The sequence below is a fragment of the Pteronotus mesoamericanus genome, unplaced genomic scaffold, assembly GCF_021234165.1.
Source record: "Pteronotus mesoamericanus isolate MK-2021 breed Mesoamerican mustached bat unplaced genomic scaffold, CSHL_Meso_final scaffold_174, whole genome shotgun sequence".
NCBI classification, from domain to species: Eukaryota; Metazoa; Chordata; class Mammalia; order Chiroptera; family Mormoopidae; genus Pteronotus; species Pteronotus mesoamericanus.
In genome coordinates, this window is record NW_026555309.1 from 42,930,794 (window position 1) to 42,946,290 (window position 15,497).

Sequence of the window (15,497 nt, forward strand, 5' to 3'; positions counted from 1 at the left end):
GCGTCCGTCTTTGGAAGACGCTGTCACTAGAGTCTTCATCGCTGTAATTTGAGTGGTAGCTCCTTTTCCTTCAGCCTCCTACCTTGTAGTTCTAACTCTGCCATTGGCCTTTTTACTGGTGAAGTCGGATCCCTCTTTTATGAGACATACAAAAGTATTTGTGCTGAAGTTTTATTTTCTCCTGAATTATTTATCCTGTAGGATCAGCACTTGCAGTTATTTCAGCTGGTTTTCTTTGTGCTTTTCAACATTTTTTCCATTATTTCCTCCCTTACAGAACCTTTTCAGACAGTCTCCCCAGTCGTCCCCCATGCTCTCTCATGAAATAGTAATTCTTCAAATGCACATGGTGTGTCTGTGCTGTGGCTCTTCGGTGGGTCGGCAGCCATTGTTGCTGTAAAAATGGGTCGGTCTTTGAAACCGGTCTCAGGGACCGCTCCTGGATTCTTGGCCACGTTACAGGTCTTAGTGTTCTCATCTTAGCTTGTTACTCATTCCTAGAATGCGTCAGCAGCTGCCTTTACCTCCTGTGTTTGAGGAAAGAAGAGAAGACATCCACTGGTTGTAAGTTACAATGGAAGTTTTAGTCAGAGTATTTATCCTTTCGTTCTGTCTCATCGGCCTGGGTGGTGCAGTTCTGTAAAGTAACGAGTAATCTGCATATTCAGCCTTAATGCAGATCCATCAGCTGTCAGTAGATTTGACAGGTGGAATCCACTAGAGTGCCTAATTGCTAACTAAATACTTTATGATCGAAGGGCAGAAAGTAAACAAACAAATGCTATCGACCAGCCTTAGTGTAGTTACTTTTTTATAAGCTCCCTAGATGGTTTTAATGTACAGCTTGGTCTAGAATATGAAGATCTATACCTCGCTTGGCAAATCCCCTTAAGAAAACCCCCAGTGGGCCTGTGCACTGTGAAGAGACCGCACCAGACTCCTAGGGGGAAGCGATGTATAAAGGCCGACCGGAGGCAGCTCTGGCTGGCTTTAAATTGACGGGAGGAGTTGTCCTCAGTTTCAGTAGTTGTTTTTATCCCTGTTGAGATATTTCCTGTCCTCAAAAGCTACGACTATGGAAGTGTATGTGAATCATTTTTTATCAGTGTCTTAACTTCCTGCGGTGACTAGATCTGAGTGACAAAATACCTGTTTTGTCCTAGTTGTGTTGTGTTTTTAAAACGTGCTTTCTGCCTCTTCGGCAGTTTTCCGGTAGTTTCGAACATTGAGTTAGGAGGGAACTATGGTGTTTTTAGGCGTCCTGTATGTTTTGTGCTATTATTAAGCTGCACTTTTTTAGGCATGTTTATTTTCCCAGCGTCTCTCTTATGGTTTTGTTGATAGGCCTTTAAGTGGCATCAGAGTAGGCGTGTTCTTTGGGATCTTTTTGCAGTCCTTGATCATGCTATTTATTTTCTTGATTCTTTTTATAAAAGTGACCCTGTAGATCATCATCAGATAAAAACATAGGATCTTCTGCCTGAAGGGTTATTTCCCCCCAATTACTCTCTTTCCTGTAGAAATCGAGTATTATTAAGGTTATGGAACTGACCTAAAAATTAAAAATAGCCACAGCACGATTATACCCTGCCTTGAGTTTATGTTGCGCGGCCTGTCCCAGCCATCAGGTCCGTAGTATTGTATATCCAATCAGTAGAGAATATTCACTGGGAGTCTTGTGGGAGCAAAACGTCCCTGTTCCGCGGTCGTTACCGAATATCATTAGTGCGGTCATATTTCTATCTGGAAGTGCGATGCCGCCAGCGGGGCAAATGAGAAAGACATTGAATCTTCACACGAAGGAAATGGGTTTTATAACGAGGGCCGTCCGGACAGAACTAATCTCTCTCTTGGATCATTACTTCACCTAATCACAAAACTTTTTTTTTAATTCAAATCCTTGCAGGGTTCTAATTGGTAACCTCTGGAGCCTGATAATTGTTTAAGATAGCTGGTCCTTTGCTGTCTGCCTAATGACGTTTGCAATTAAAAGTGAGAAATGGGCTTTAACCCTCAGGCAGATTTAACTAAAAATTAGATTTCTCTCTTTTTTTTTCAATTTTTAATCGTTACTCACATCCCTACTCCCCATAGTTACTGACTTCAGTCATTCTTGACTTGAACTAACCTAGCACACTATTTTCTTTGTTTTAATCTGTGGGTTTGCTGACGTTTGACACGTGTGTTGCGTCGCACTGAGAGTGACCCCGCCTCATTGCGTGTCGCCCAGGCATTGGCGCACCGCGGAGCGCAAAGCGCCCCAGCCTCTTTCTGCCCCCTGGATCCATCCCCCCGCCTGTCTCTTTTGGGTGATCTCCGTAGAAGCCGACATGGGCTTTGCAGTCCGTCCCAGTCAACGTCCCTGCTGCCCGAGAGTTTGCCAGGGTTCCCGTCGGGACGATGAAACTGTCGGAGCCCGCGCCCAGCACTGCTGTCTTCGCTGCTGGGCTGGGCCAACAGCTGGCTGGAAATGCGTTTGCCTCGCTCTACGTTTAGGGCGTTTAACGGCCCCCATTCTTCCGCTGTATTTCTCAGTAAACAGCAGGCATTCAGTGAAGGCAATTGGCTGACTATTCCTGAAAAGCTCTGTTGATTTATTGGAGGTGGGATTTAATCTGTTATGCTTGTCTGTTAGTCTGGAAGGCTTGGCTTGGCTTGGAGGCCAGTTGTGTGGTATTTTGGAGAAGCAAAGCCTCTGAGAGTCAGACAGTCCCGCCATCAGACTTCAGCTCCGCCTCTGACCAGGTGCAAGGGAGAAGGGGCGACAGTTTCTGCCCTCCCACTCTCGGGGAGCTCTGAGGACTGAATGTATGTAAAGCCTCCAGTGGAGTGTCTAGAATGTACTAATAATGATTCAGTTTCTTGGACCCTTCTACCTGTTTTCAGGACCGTTTTATCTGGGATTTCCAGGCTCTGGACTTTATTATTTTAAAATTATAAAAAAATCTTTCCCAACTAGAAGTTTATTTTGAAAATGATTAGGAGTTAGTACTAAGATCCAGGAACCTGCTCATTTCTGAAGGTCTTTGCGTCCTTTGCTGTGTTCCGATGACCGGTGTATGTGTCCCTGCGGCGTTGAACTATCGTGTCTTCTGTCTTTCTTTTTCTGCCCTGGTGCCTTTGGTTTGGTGAATGACTGCGCATGTTTAAGGAGGACTTAATGTGCCAATACACTGGAAGCTTCTTTTTTTCCCTTAAAAAGAATTTGACAAAATTTTTATAATAATTCTGAGTAACCTTAGAGTTTTTTAGTTACCTGGATTTTATTCTCCAGAATTCTCTTGCTTCACAAATGCTTCTTGAAATCCCTCCCACAGTGAAGCACTCATACCGTACATGGATAGAAGTCATCACAAATGAGGCACTGTATTAAGTAAACAGTGTCCTCTATTTGCATTGTGTGTTATAGCTTTCAAAGCACTTTGATAAACATTGTTTTGATACTCGCAATAATGTGGTTAGTTTCCCCCCAAGCGAAGTAATAACCCAGAATATTTTTTCTCCCTCAAAGCCATATCCCTTTACTACAGTAATACCAGGAAACCGGAGGGAGCATGGATTTAGGAATCAGATAACCTGGATCTGGTTCTGATCCAGTTTAAGCCGCCCGGTATCTCTGTGCCAGTGATTTTCAGCTGGTGCGCCGCCAGAAATTTAAAAACCTGCAGTACCTGACTGGTCAGGGGCACGGACCTCTTTTCCTTGAGGTTGTCACATTTAAAAAATGACAGCAGCCAACACAACAATAGCCATCTGATGTGAAACAAATCAAAATTAGACGTATTTTTGGGTCAGATTAGCAAAAGAAATAACGTATTTTTTGGCGTGCCGCAGAACGTGAGTAACTGGTTTCCGTGTGCCAGGAGCCGGAAAGGCCGGACACCTCTGCTTTCCGTGGCCGGTTCCCTTCCTCACAGGGAAGATCCTGGCGCTTCGCTGCGGCGTCGCGGGGCCATCGCCCACACGGCCGAGCTCAGCATCTCGCTTTGCTTCCCTTCCCAAGGCGGACAGGAGTGCCAGGGGCTGAATGTGCAGACCTGCTTCTCGTGGTTGGTTTTCCTGGCAGCCAGGCCCCCTCCTCCAAGACTCACCTCCGCAGGGTAAACTCAGGCCTGGTCGAGAGGGGCTTGCTCTCAGTAACGAAAGGCGTTCCTAACACTCAAGAAATTCTAAGTCTCTTGGGAGCTCTGTGCCAGGAACGGGGGATAAAAACAAATACATACTTTTCATTACATCCCGCCCACATACTGACTTTCTACCAGGCATTGTTACTGAAAAAATTATTTGGGCACTTGTTAAAATGGTGAAGACTTTATTCAGCGCTACCACTGGAGGAGAGAGGGATGAGGTTCAGTTCTGAGTACAGCAAAGAACCGAGTGTGGGGACAGTGGATAGAAAGTTACTAAGAGGGGACCTCAAAGCTGGCCGGGTTCGTCCGTGCTGCCTGAAGCCTCCGGCTTTCGTCACGTTTCCCACTCACCTAACATACTATGAAAATCTTAATTTTCTGTCCAGTAGGACATAAAAATAACCATGGAGGTGATTGCTGAGGCATATGCTGTATTTAGAGTTGGACAGACCTGGGGATGAATCCCACCTTTGCCATTTATTAGCATTTCTGGACTTCCTTTTTGTCACCTCCTGTGGGGATTGAATTATGTCATGGATGTGACATGTTGGACTCTTAAATACCCCCAGCTCAACGGGCAGAATGAATAGATACGTGTATCCCTTTATATCTCCAGTGCCATTTTTGGTACCTTCTTTGTGCTTCGGTGCCTTCTTTGACCTGTCGACTGAGTGTAAATAAATCAGGAGCCTTTGGCTGGAAATAAATGATATTTATTCAAGGGCTTTAGGGTTTGCAAATTGGACACACAGCTCAGCCATACTCAGAGTACGCCAAAGAAGAGAGAACAGCTAAGAGTTTTTATGCTGAAAAGTATTTTCTTGAGAAGATTCCATCATGCACTCTTAGGTTCTGGATTGATCCGAGATATAATCTTACTGGCGTCTGGTGACCTGGGTAATGAACGTCAAGGGGTCTGGATATGTGAACGTTCTTCCTGAGTCCTCCAGGGGATAATCCAAGGTTTGTTTATAGGGTTTAGACGTATCTATATAGGCATATATCTATTCACTATGTGTGTACATGTATATGTACATGTACATGTCCATCTGTATCTACAGGCGTAACTCGAGAGTTCAAAAGTTTAAGTTCTCAGGCCAGTTAAAATAAGAGTCGAAACATTTCTTCATGCATCAGCGTACTTGACTTTAGCTTGACCGGAGTGATGCACTGTACTTCGCTTTTACCCGCAGGGCCTTGGTATCTTGTGGTCCTTCTGTGGCAGAATCAGTCCACATGCGCATCCATTCAGCCGTTATTCAGGCACCTGTTTGTGTACCTCTTGTACAGCCCAGTGCTATACGCAGCAAGGAGAGGAATGATACTCATGTTTTCCAAGAGCTAGAAAGTACACATAGTAGGTGCTTAGTAGTGGATGTTTGTTGAATGAAGAAACAGATGTTACCTAAGAGAAACTTAGGTTCTGGTGAGAGGGCCTCTTAGTCCGTTAAGACTTTGATAACAGAAGACCATAAACAACAGAAACTGACTTGTCCCCATTCCAGAGGTGGGAAGTCCGAGGTGAACACACCTGCATGTTTGGGGCCGGGTGAGGCCCACTCCCTGCCTCGTGGCTGGCAGTCTTCTGGCTGTGTCCGCACGGGGGTCCCTTTGATAAGGGCGCTGATGGCATTCACAGCAGCTCCATCCTCATGACCTAGCCACCTCCCAAAGGCCCGCCTCCTAATCCCGCTGCCCTGGGGGGCAGGATTTCAATATGTGGATTGGGGTAAGGCCACACTGGCTGAGCAGAGGGTTCCAGTGCAGCTGTGTGTGAGTGTCAGGGTGGCAGTGAGGGAGCCCCCGCTCCTGCTGCCCCGCGGAGGAGAGGGACAGGGGCTCCTTCAGAGTGGCAGGCAATGGGGTTGAATCCTGAAGGAGGTAGGTTTGCCGTTGAAATCACCCACACGGCGCCGCAGCGGGAGAGAGGAGCGTTGGCGAAGCCCGTGGCTGCAGTCAGTCTTGTCGCTTGCCAGGAGGGGAGGTTGGGTTGGGGCGTGTGAAAAAGAATCAATTCCTGACGGCATGAGCCTTGGAGAGCCAGGCAGGAGGAAGAGGGGGGCTGCCAGCGCTTCGCAGCCCTGAACTGAGAACGCTCCCCAGCTCTCCCTTGCTGTCCCATCAGCCTTCCCCTAGGATTCCAGGAGGCCCCAAGGAACTGACTTGGGTGTTCACGTGCATTTGTTAACTTCCATGAGCAAGGGCGTCGGAGACTGGACTCGGTAGTGCTGTGGTAGATGCAGCTTTTCCACTGTTCTGGTAAAGAAGTGTTGATAAAATGGGAAATATTTCATTACTTAAAAAAATTGGAGCAATCTAATAACCCCAAAACACTATTTCTGTATTTGATGTCAGGCCGCAGTCGACCTAACGAGAGCTCCCGGCCTTGGGAGTTCTCAGTCATGCACTTCATGGTTATCTTTTTTTCCTCCACAGAAATAGAGAAGTTTCAAAAAGGAGAAGGCAAGGATGAAGAAAAGTACATTGACGTGGTGATTAATAAGAACATGAAGCTGGGACAGAAAGTGTTAATTCCTGTGAAGCAGTTCCCTAAGGTAAGAGTGAGGCTGCCTTGGGCGCTGAGCTCCTGCAGGCCGCAGGTGTCCAGCTTCTCTTGCATCCCCTACATTCTGGCCTTGTTTCCCTTCAGCCCAGCTCCCCGCACCCCCCTGCCCCCCGCGCCCAATGCCCGCAGACTTCTACAGTTAATTCAAAACCTATTTAATGGTTCTGTCTTTACTGTTTGTCCTTAGCTTGAGGTATGGGGCCCTAAAAAAATTGTGCTCATGAGGCATACGAGCATGGAACCGCTGGACAATTTAACTTCTACTTTAGTTTCTTTATTTGTAAGATGAGGTTAGATTAAGAATTAAATGAGATTATCTATGTAAATGCGTAGCGCAGGGTTGAGCGCATAAATGTTCAAAATACTATTTATCCTAATTGTTATAAAAAAAAGTTCTATTTTTCATTTATTGCAAGTGTTATTTTCTGCTGTTGAGCACAATTACAGGAGGTGCTTTACAGTATCTAATTCTAAACTCTTGGCCAGTCTTAGCTTTGGCCTGAATTGGTACTCTTTTTACCTCGTTTTTCTTGATTTCTTTCTTTTGAGAGTCCATGTACATTATTTACGTGCACTGCGGTATCGTTCAGTGGTTTGTTTCTTCTCATTGCCGACTAATAATCCGTTACCTGAATATACCACAATTTACCCATTTGTCTGGTTCAGTGTGAGTTTATTATAAATTAAATTGCTGTGAACATTTTCATTTTCATACAAATCATTTTGTGACCCTGTGTTTTCATTACTTTTGAGTAAATAGTAGGAATTTAATTGCTGTGCATGCAGTTTTACAGGAAATTGTCATACTTTCCCCCAACAGTGGTCCTACCTGGTGACCTTTCCGGGGACAATGCATGCGAGTTGTGGTTGCTCCATGTCTTCATCAACTTTTGATGTTATTGTTATCAGTTTCTAATTTTAGCCATTCTGCTAGTATATTATATTGCGGTTTTTCCTTGTGGTATTAATTGGCACCTTCCTGATGATTAATGATTTTGTGTTTTTTTTTAAGTGCACTTACTACTGGCTGTTGATTTATCTCTGGGGGTAAAGTGACTTTTGAGGGTTTTTTCCCCCTTATTTCTAAATAGGATGTATGTCTTCTTATCATTGAATTATAGGAGCTTTTTCATACATCCTGGACCCATGTTGTTAGATATATGTGCGTGGCTCATCTACTATTTTCTTAATAGAGTCTTGTGATAAGCAGAAGTTTTTAATTTCGATGATGTCCAGTGTATCAGATTTTTCTTTTACGGTTATTACCTTTTGCCAGTGAAGAAAGCTTTGCTGCACACGTGGGATTTTCCAGGCTCTTTATTGAATGTGAAGATGGCCTCCTGTATTTCCTCTGAAAGCTTTCTTACTGTAGCTTTTACTTTGAGGTCTGTGATGCATCTGAACTTAACTTTTGTTGATGGTGTGAGATCGAGGGTCAGAGTTCCTTTTTTCTTCATTCCGATGTTCAGGTTTCCCAGTTCCCCTTGTTGAAAGATGTTTCCTTCCCACTGACCCTGTGCCTGGAGGAAAGTCGGGGGGCTGCTGAAGCTGCTGCAGGGAGGGCCTGCCTGCGCCTCCTCGCCCGTTTTGTCGCTCTGTCTGTGGCTCCCACCGCTGCTGCCCCGTGGTCTTCAGTGCTGTAGTGTTTTACAGCAAGACAGCAAGTGAGGCAGTCCTGTTCCTTCGGCTTTGCCCTTCCTTCTCAGGGCTTCTTGGATATAGGTCCTCTGTGCTTCCCCATACATTACTTATTTTATTAATTAACCCAACATGTCCTGCAGGGATTATGATTGTAGTTGATTGTATCTGGTAATCAAGCTAGGGAAATGTGACTTCCTAACAATATTGAGTCTTTCCTACCTTGAACATGGTATGCCATTCCATGTATTTAGATTTTTAAGTTCTGTCAGCAGCATTTTATACTTGTTAAGATAAAGGTCTTATTTGTCTTTTGTTAAATGTGTTCCTAAATATTTTATGTTTTTGACATTTGTAAGGATGAATATTTAAAATTCTTTTCCAATTTTTGCTTCTAATATAAAATTTCATATATTAACCTTGTATTTCTACTACCTTGCTAAATTCACTTGTTCTAGTAAGTTGTTTTATAATTTTTCAGGATGTTATGTACATAATTATAGCATCTGTATAAACAGTTTGCTTCTTTTCCAATTTGTGTGCTTTTTATTTATTTAGCTTGCTTTATTGTATTGGTTAGTATCTCTAGAATAATGTTTGAATACAGGTGGGAAAGATTAGTCATTCTTCACTTATTCCCAGTCAATGTGGGAAGCATTCACTACTTTACCATGAAGAATGGTAACAGCCGTAGGCTTTTTTGGTAGATGCCCTTCATTAGGTAGAGGAAGTTCTCTTCTATCTCAGTTTTGCTCAGGGATTTGATACTGATGGGGTAGTGATTTTTTTGAATGTCCTTTCTGCATCTATCAAAATGAGCACAGGATGTTACTCCTTTATACTGTTGACATAGTGAATTTTATTGATTGATTTGTCTGAATTAAGCCAGCTTTTCATAGCTGTTAATAGGTGCTACTGGCCTGTCATTTTTTAAATAGAGTGTCTTTGTCAGATTTTGGTATTAGTGTTATTTGTGGTTTCACAAGGTAAGCGGAGATTGTTTATTTTTTTTCCTCAAAGAATGTGTGTCACTTTGGTGTTGTTTTTCCTCCATATTTGATAGAATTCACCAGCAAAGCTCTCTGGGCCTGGAGTCTGATGATGAATTCAATGTCTTCAGTTCACATGTCACTACTCAGATTCTCTGTTTCATCTTTCGTGGTTTTTTTTGTGTGTGTTTTTCAAGGGATTTGTCCATGTCATTATATTTTAGCTATTGCTTCTTCAAATACATTTTTTGAGCCTTTTTCCCCACTTTGACACTTCAGTTATTCGTACAAGGTCTGTTCAGAAGGTATCCAGCCGTGTAAGATGAAAAATAGAGACATTTATTGAAGAAGATACAAGATACAAGAAACATTGTACATAGGACAGTGATGCCTCAGTCCCCTTCATTGTAGGCACCTTGGGACCTCACATAGTTCTCCCAATTGCCGTTAGCTGCCCCATCGTATTTTCTTGAATCTCATCAGCAGTTGGAAATCTCTTCCCTTTCAAAGGTGATTTTAGTTTTGGGAAAAGCCAGAAGGTGTAGGGTGCCAAATCTGGGCTGTAGGGGGCTGAGTCATCTGGGTGACTTGGTGTTTCACCAAAAAACTCTGCAGAAGATGTGATGCACGAGGAGGTGTGTTGTCATGATGAAGCTGCCAATCACCAGTTGTCCATAGCTGCAGGCTTCTGAATCATCGGAATAGTTTCTGTGGAGGAATGTTCAAGCTTAACACAAAATTTGACAGATTCGTTGCCCTGCCAGCTCAGTCATTTTGAATGTGACAGCCCTCAGTACATGTGGTCACTCAATGGCATCTACCGCCCCCACTGACTAGTACAGTGAAGTCCTCATTGTTCACTTGTGCGCATTCCAGTTCACTCTCTTTGGTTGCCAGGTTACATCGATGTTGTGCAACCCGTTCTCATTATATTAACAATGGCTGGGCTTTTTTCCAGACAGACCTCGTTCAACCTTGTGATATTCTCAAAGGGTTTTGGTAGCTACGGTCACTTCTGTTATTAGTTTTCTTTTCTCTTTTGTTCTTCAGTGTGGATAATTTATACTGCTGTATCTTAAAGTCATTGTTCTTATTGTTTTCTGTTAAGCCCATCTTACAAAATTTTTATGTCACATATTTTAACAATCTGTTTCAGATTTTATATTTGACTCATATATAAATGTGTATTTAAAAATATATTTTCTTCTCTCCTAGGATTTTCTAGTTTTTTAATTCATTGCAGGTATTATTTTGTGTCATTGAGCACAGTTAAAATAGAAACTTTAAGCCTCTATCTAATTCTAAAATCTTTGTCATCTTAGGTTTGACTTGAATTGATAATCTTTTATCTTGATAATGAGTCATATTGTTCTAGTATTTTTTGTGTGGAGTGATTTTAGATTGTATCCCGGACATTATGAGTGTTAATATTGCAGAAACTCCAGATTCCATTCCCTTTCTTTGAGGAGTGTTGATACTTTTGGATTCAGGCCACAGATTTGCCTCTTGGGTGGAAGTGGTCCCAGTTCAGTTCGTTTCTTAGTTTGACTTTTGCATTTACTTCTGGCACACATGATTTGGGGGCCAGCCAGAGATTTTGGCAGATTTTATCCACAATATTTGGGGCTCCTCAACTCTAATTCTGCGTTTTGCAGTATTCCTCTCTCTCATGTCAGCACTGGGGTTGCTTCAAACTCTGCTACTCTACAATCAGTGAGTTTGGGCTAAAACTCTACAATCAGTAAATTTGCCCATGCCATTCCCTTCTTCCAAGTCCAGCTCCCTCCAGGGGTCTCCTTGTTTTTGATCATTCAGGCTCAGATAGTTGGTTTTTATTTTGTTCAGAGTTTCAGAGTTCGTATTCGGAGACGGGCAGCCTGTTCGGAGCTTAGTCATACTTACAGACTGAGGATGCACATTTTCAGGAAATAGAAAACAGTGTTGGGAACCCTTCATGGAGTCATCACTAAGCAAAGCATGGCTCGTGGAAACCTTTATAAAATGGTAACTGTGCTCAGTGTACTCTGTATACTCGATATGCATTAGACAGAAAGATAAACATACACTGCCTGTCTTCACATAGCTCGTAAGGTTGGTGATGATTAATCTACAATTAATACTCTGTTGTGTGTGAGTAAATACATGAAATGAAATACGTGAAACAAAGTTTTGAACATTGTTCTCCAACGTCAGCATTGATAAAGGTAGGGGAAGACAAATTATACTTTCTGGGCCTAACAGAGCAGAATCATTTTAAGTATTTATAAAGTCTGAAGTAGGCCACTTAGAAGCCCATTGCTTTCAAAATGCTGAAAAAGGGCATTTCTGCCGAGCGTAGTGGAGTGCGCAGGTTTCAAGCCGCCTGGAGGAAAGGCTGGCGCAGCGCTTCCCTGGGCCCTGGGGGACGCTGGTGCGCCGGCATCAGTTAAGGGTCGGAGCTGGGCGGGGCCACCCTGCGTGGGCTGTGGGGCGGCCGTGGGCGGAGTCCCGCTTGGCGTGGAGTTGGTGCTGACCGTGCACCCCCGCTCCTGGGGCCAGAGAGGAGCGCCGTGTGTGAACCCTATCTAGCCAGCCGGCTCCCAGGGATAGGGTGACTCCTCTTCTCGCAGTGAGCCGTTCTCAGCACTCTGTCAGTGGCACACCGTTGAACCTGAGCCTTTTAGCATTCAAACCTGAAGTAGTGCGCTCTGTTGAGTGATGCGTCTGAGCTGGTGAAGTGTGGCACTCAAAGTGTAAACACTGTTGTACGCCGATTCTGTGTTAAGACGTTAAGCTGGAGAGACAGTTCTTCCTAGTTCTGTGGATGAGCCAAGGCCCGTGGTGCCAAGTTAACATCGAACGCTGGCCGAGGCCAGGGCAGGTGCCCGCCCTGGAGGTCCCGTGGGCGCCTGCGGTTCAGGCTGCGCATTCGTGTCTCCTCCCCGGCGCCTGGGTCGGGGCCTCCGTCGGTCCCTCGGTCCTTAGGCCCGCGCACTCGCATATGCAGAGGGCTTCCTTGCGGCCAGGCCGCGTGCTGGGGGGACAGCGGGGACTCAGGCACGGTTTCTCATAAGGGCGTTCCGCCGCCGTGCAGGGCCTGCAGGTGCCTTAGTGGATGCGTTCAGCACCGTGTGCAGAGCTCCACACTGGGGGCTCCAAGAGACAGGCGCGGACCGCAGAGCACCGTCAGAGGGCCCTGCAGGGTGTCTGGGGACCGGGGGACGTGGCCCCGTGGGGGAGCACTCTGCACACAGGGAGCAGGGGCCGTCGGAGAAATTACAAGCCTTTTCATTTGGCTAAACAGGTTCATTTCACTACGATGCACAGGTTGTTCTAGGATTTGTAAATCAAGTGCTAGGGGCACAGAGCATGGGGCGGTGTTGGCCCGCAGGGGCTGTGGGGCGGAGCATGGGGCAGGTGCGCCTGTCCAGCTGTCTCTCGACAGGGACCAGTTTCAGGAGAGGGGAGGCCGTGGGCAAACTGACGGCAGGGGCCAGGGAGCCGGGTCGCCATTCCAGCGTGAGCTGTGTTGAGACGTGAAATAAGTCAGATCTCCGTGTTGTTCCACATACATGCTCTGCCACTGTGTACCATGTCTGCCTTATATTGTTAAATTAAAAAAGGAAATCCAAGGTGTAGACGGTTATGAAAAAAACAACTAACCAGAATAACAACAGTTATTTTCTAGAGGGTAGGATTGTGTGCGTTTTTCTATGTTACGAGTTCCTGTACTTTAGTGTTTTAATAACTTGGTATAACTTTTATAATTTGGATTAAAAAAGACTTCCATTTTTGGGAAAATAGGCCGCTGAGATAGTTAATTTATGAGGTACCTTTGTACTGTGGTTATGTTTTTTAAAAATTTATTGTACTGAATTAAAGTCTAAAGATTTAAATTAGATTTATTAAATTTCTTAATTCGGTAATTGTTTTAATCTCTAAGCATTCTAATGTGTACATACTATTTAACTTCATTAACTTTTGGGAAATCAACATGAGTTCTTACATGAAGTATTTTCCTGTTTTGTGTGTTCTTTACATTTTACATATTTGCTGGTTCACACAAGCTCTTAGCTTAAGGATCTTTGAGAGAGGGGTACTTATAAAACATGTTCCTGCCTGGAATTTGAATTAAAGCTCAAGGGAACTTTCTTTTTCAAAGCTGGCTTGCATTTTTCCTTTTCAGTGTGTTGTATTTTGAAACCCGTGAATTTACGACTAGGTAGAAGCCTATTCCCTAGAAATCATTATGGGTTTAAAAGTTTCCTCGAGTAAGTATTAAATGTTTGACAGTCATATCAGTGTGTAACTTTCCTGTGATTCCTAATTGATTTCCTGAGGTGTAGGATATTTTCCCCAGAGGATTTAGGTGCAAATAATTTGTATTTTTGGTGTTTAATTGATAGCTTACCTTTAGACATAAAGTGCCAGTGTGCTTGTATATTGTGTGTTAGTTTTTTTTATATAAATCCCATTAAAAAGTTAATATGGCTGGCTAGAGAGGACTTTGATATTAAAAACAATTACTTGAAGATATCTGGGTTTATAATAAGTCACTGTTAATGCCCCTCCTAGTATCCATTGACCCAGGGGACCCTGTGCCGAAGGAAGAAGGCTGCCCAGGGTGACAGGGACCTTGGGAGACGGGAACGGCCCCAGGCCAGTGTTCCCAGTGGGTCCCCCTCTGTGCTGCTCCTCTCCTGCCACTTAGGGTGGAAACCGGAGGGCGGGGAGGCGACGGGTGGGGAGGACGGAGCAGGCCTTCAGAGGTCCCCTGTGGGCGCGCGGGATCGTGCAGCACGCATCCCGGCGTCCTGGAAGGCGTTGAAGTCGGCGCTGAAGTCGGCGCGTGCGACCGCAACCGCGACGGCGTCCGACAGTGCCGTGAAGGGATTTCAAATCTTACGCGGTGCCTTTTTTTTCTTTTTAAAATGCTCGGTGTTGACCCGCCAGGAAGCACTTGAACTTAGATTTATTCAGTAGCCTCCAAAAACAGACAGACATGTATGGAGGGGTTCCTGAAAGAATTGGCTCGTGTTGTTTAGGGGGTTTGTTATTATTGCTACTGCTATTTTATTTATATGTACTGTGGTCACAAAGCAGTAAATTTGGAAATAAATCGTGTGATGAATATTGTTACATACATATCTTTTATGATATCGCTGCTTCCTTTCTGAGGGGTCATGGGAGATAGATCTCTTAAGTGTGTTGCTGAGTAAAACAGTAAAAGCATTTTTAGTGCCTTGTAACATTACTGGCTTGGATATTTTTGAATATCACTGGACTGATTACTTTGGCTCTGGGCCCCTTGAGGACCACGGGTCAGCTGAAGGCCACGTGGCTATACTGATGTCAGGCAGAGGAAATGGAACTACACTCAGTCCTCTCTCCAAGGACTCCCAGCCTACTGGGATGAAATCCAGGGACCCAGCTGTGAGCTTTTGTCCAAACAAGTAATTGACATGCAATCACACGAAACAAGGGACATATGGCACACACTGGCACCGAGAAGTATCCTGACAGGGGAAGGGAGTCAGGTTCCGGGGCCCCGCCCCCTACTTGTGACCTGCCCCACTCTGCCTGCCGGACGCCTCCACCTGGGAAGGCCACAGGCTTCGTGGCTCTGATGTGTTCCCTGGTGCATTCGTGCCTCCTGGCCTTGGCATCCCTGTCCTGGGCCTTTATTTTCGTGAATGACAGCACGTGCACCTAAGAGCCCACGCTGGAAGCCCGCGCATCGTTTTTGTTTACTAGCTTCTCCTTCACTTGCCTCCTCCCCTCCGTTCTTCAGGCATGGTGGCTTGCACATTTCGTTATTCCTGTTCCCAGATTATCATCCGTCTCGTTCTCTGCGCTCCCTTGCCGCCCTCACCCAGTCTGCCGCAGGAGCCTCTTTGCAGCTCTGTTCCCTGCCTCCTGTTTCGGGTCCTCCGTTCTGTTCACGCCAGCAGCCAGTGGTCGCAGTCTGGACTTCTCTGAATGTATCGTTTCAAGCTCATTGATATATGGCTGCATTGCTTGTTGTTTTGTTTGTTGTTTTCTTTTGTTTTGCCATCTACCCCTTTCCACCCCGCAAGAGTATAATCCAGCCCTGAGCAAACAGAGATGGCAAATACATGAGATAGATTATTTCACATTATTGACTGTGCGCCTCTGTGTGTATTTATTTCCCCCATCTCATCTCCTGGAGAAGCT

At 44.9% G+C, this 15,497-nt stretch overlaps 1 protein-coding gene across 6 annotated transcripts in view; it reads left to right on the forward strand.

Moving 5' to 3' along the window:
- KHDRBS3 (KH RNA binding domain containing, signal transduction associated 3) overlaps nt 1-15,497 on the forward strand; it is a 117,081-nt gene that overhangs the window by 26,610 nt on the left and 74,974 nt on the right. For all 6 annotated transcript variants that reach the window (XR_008530563.1, XR_008530564.1, XM_054590102.1 and 3 more), the window contains exon 2: nt 6,567-6,685. Coding sequence is in view for 4 of the 6 variants with exons in the window: in XM_054590102.1 (XP_054446077.1) it covers nt 6,567-6,685 (119 nt within the window). In the remaining 2 variants the exon portion in view is untranslated. The remainder of the gene's footprint in view (nt 1-6,566; nt 6,686-15,497) is intronic.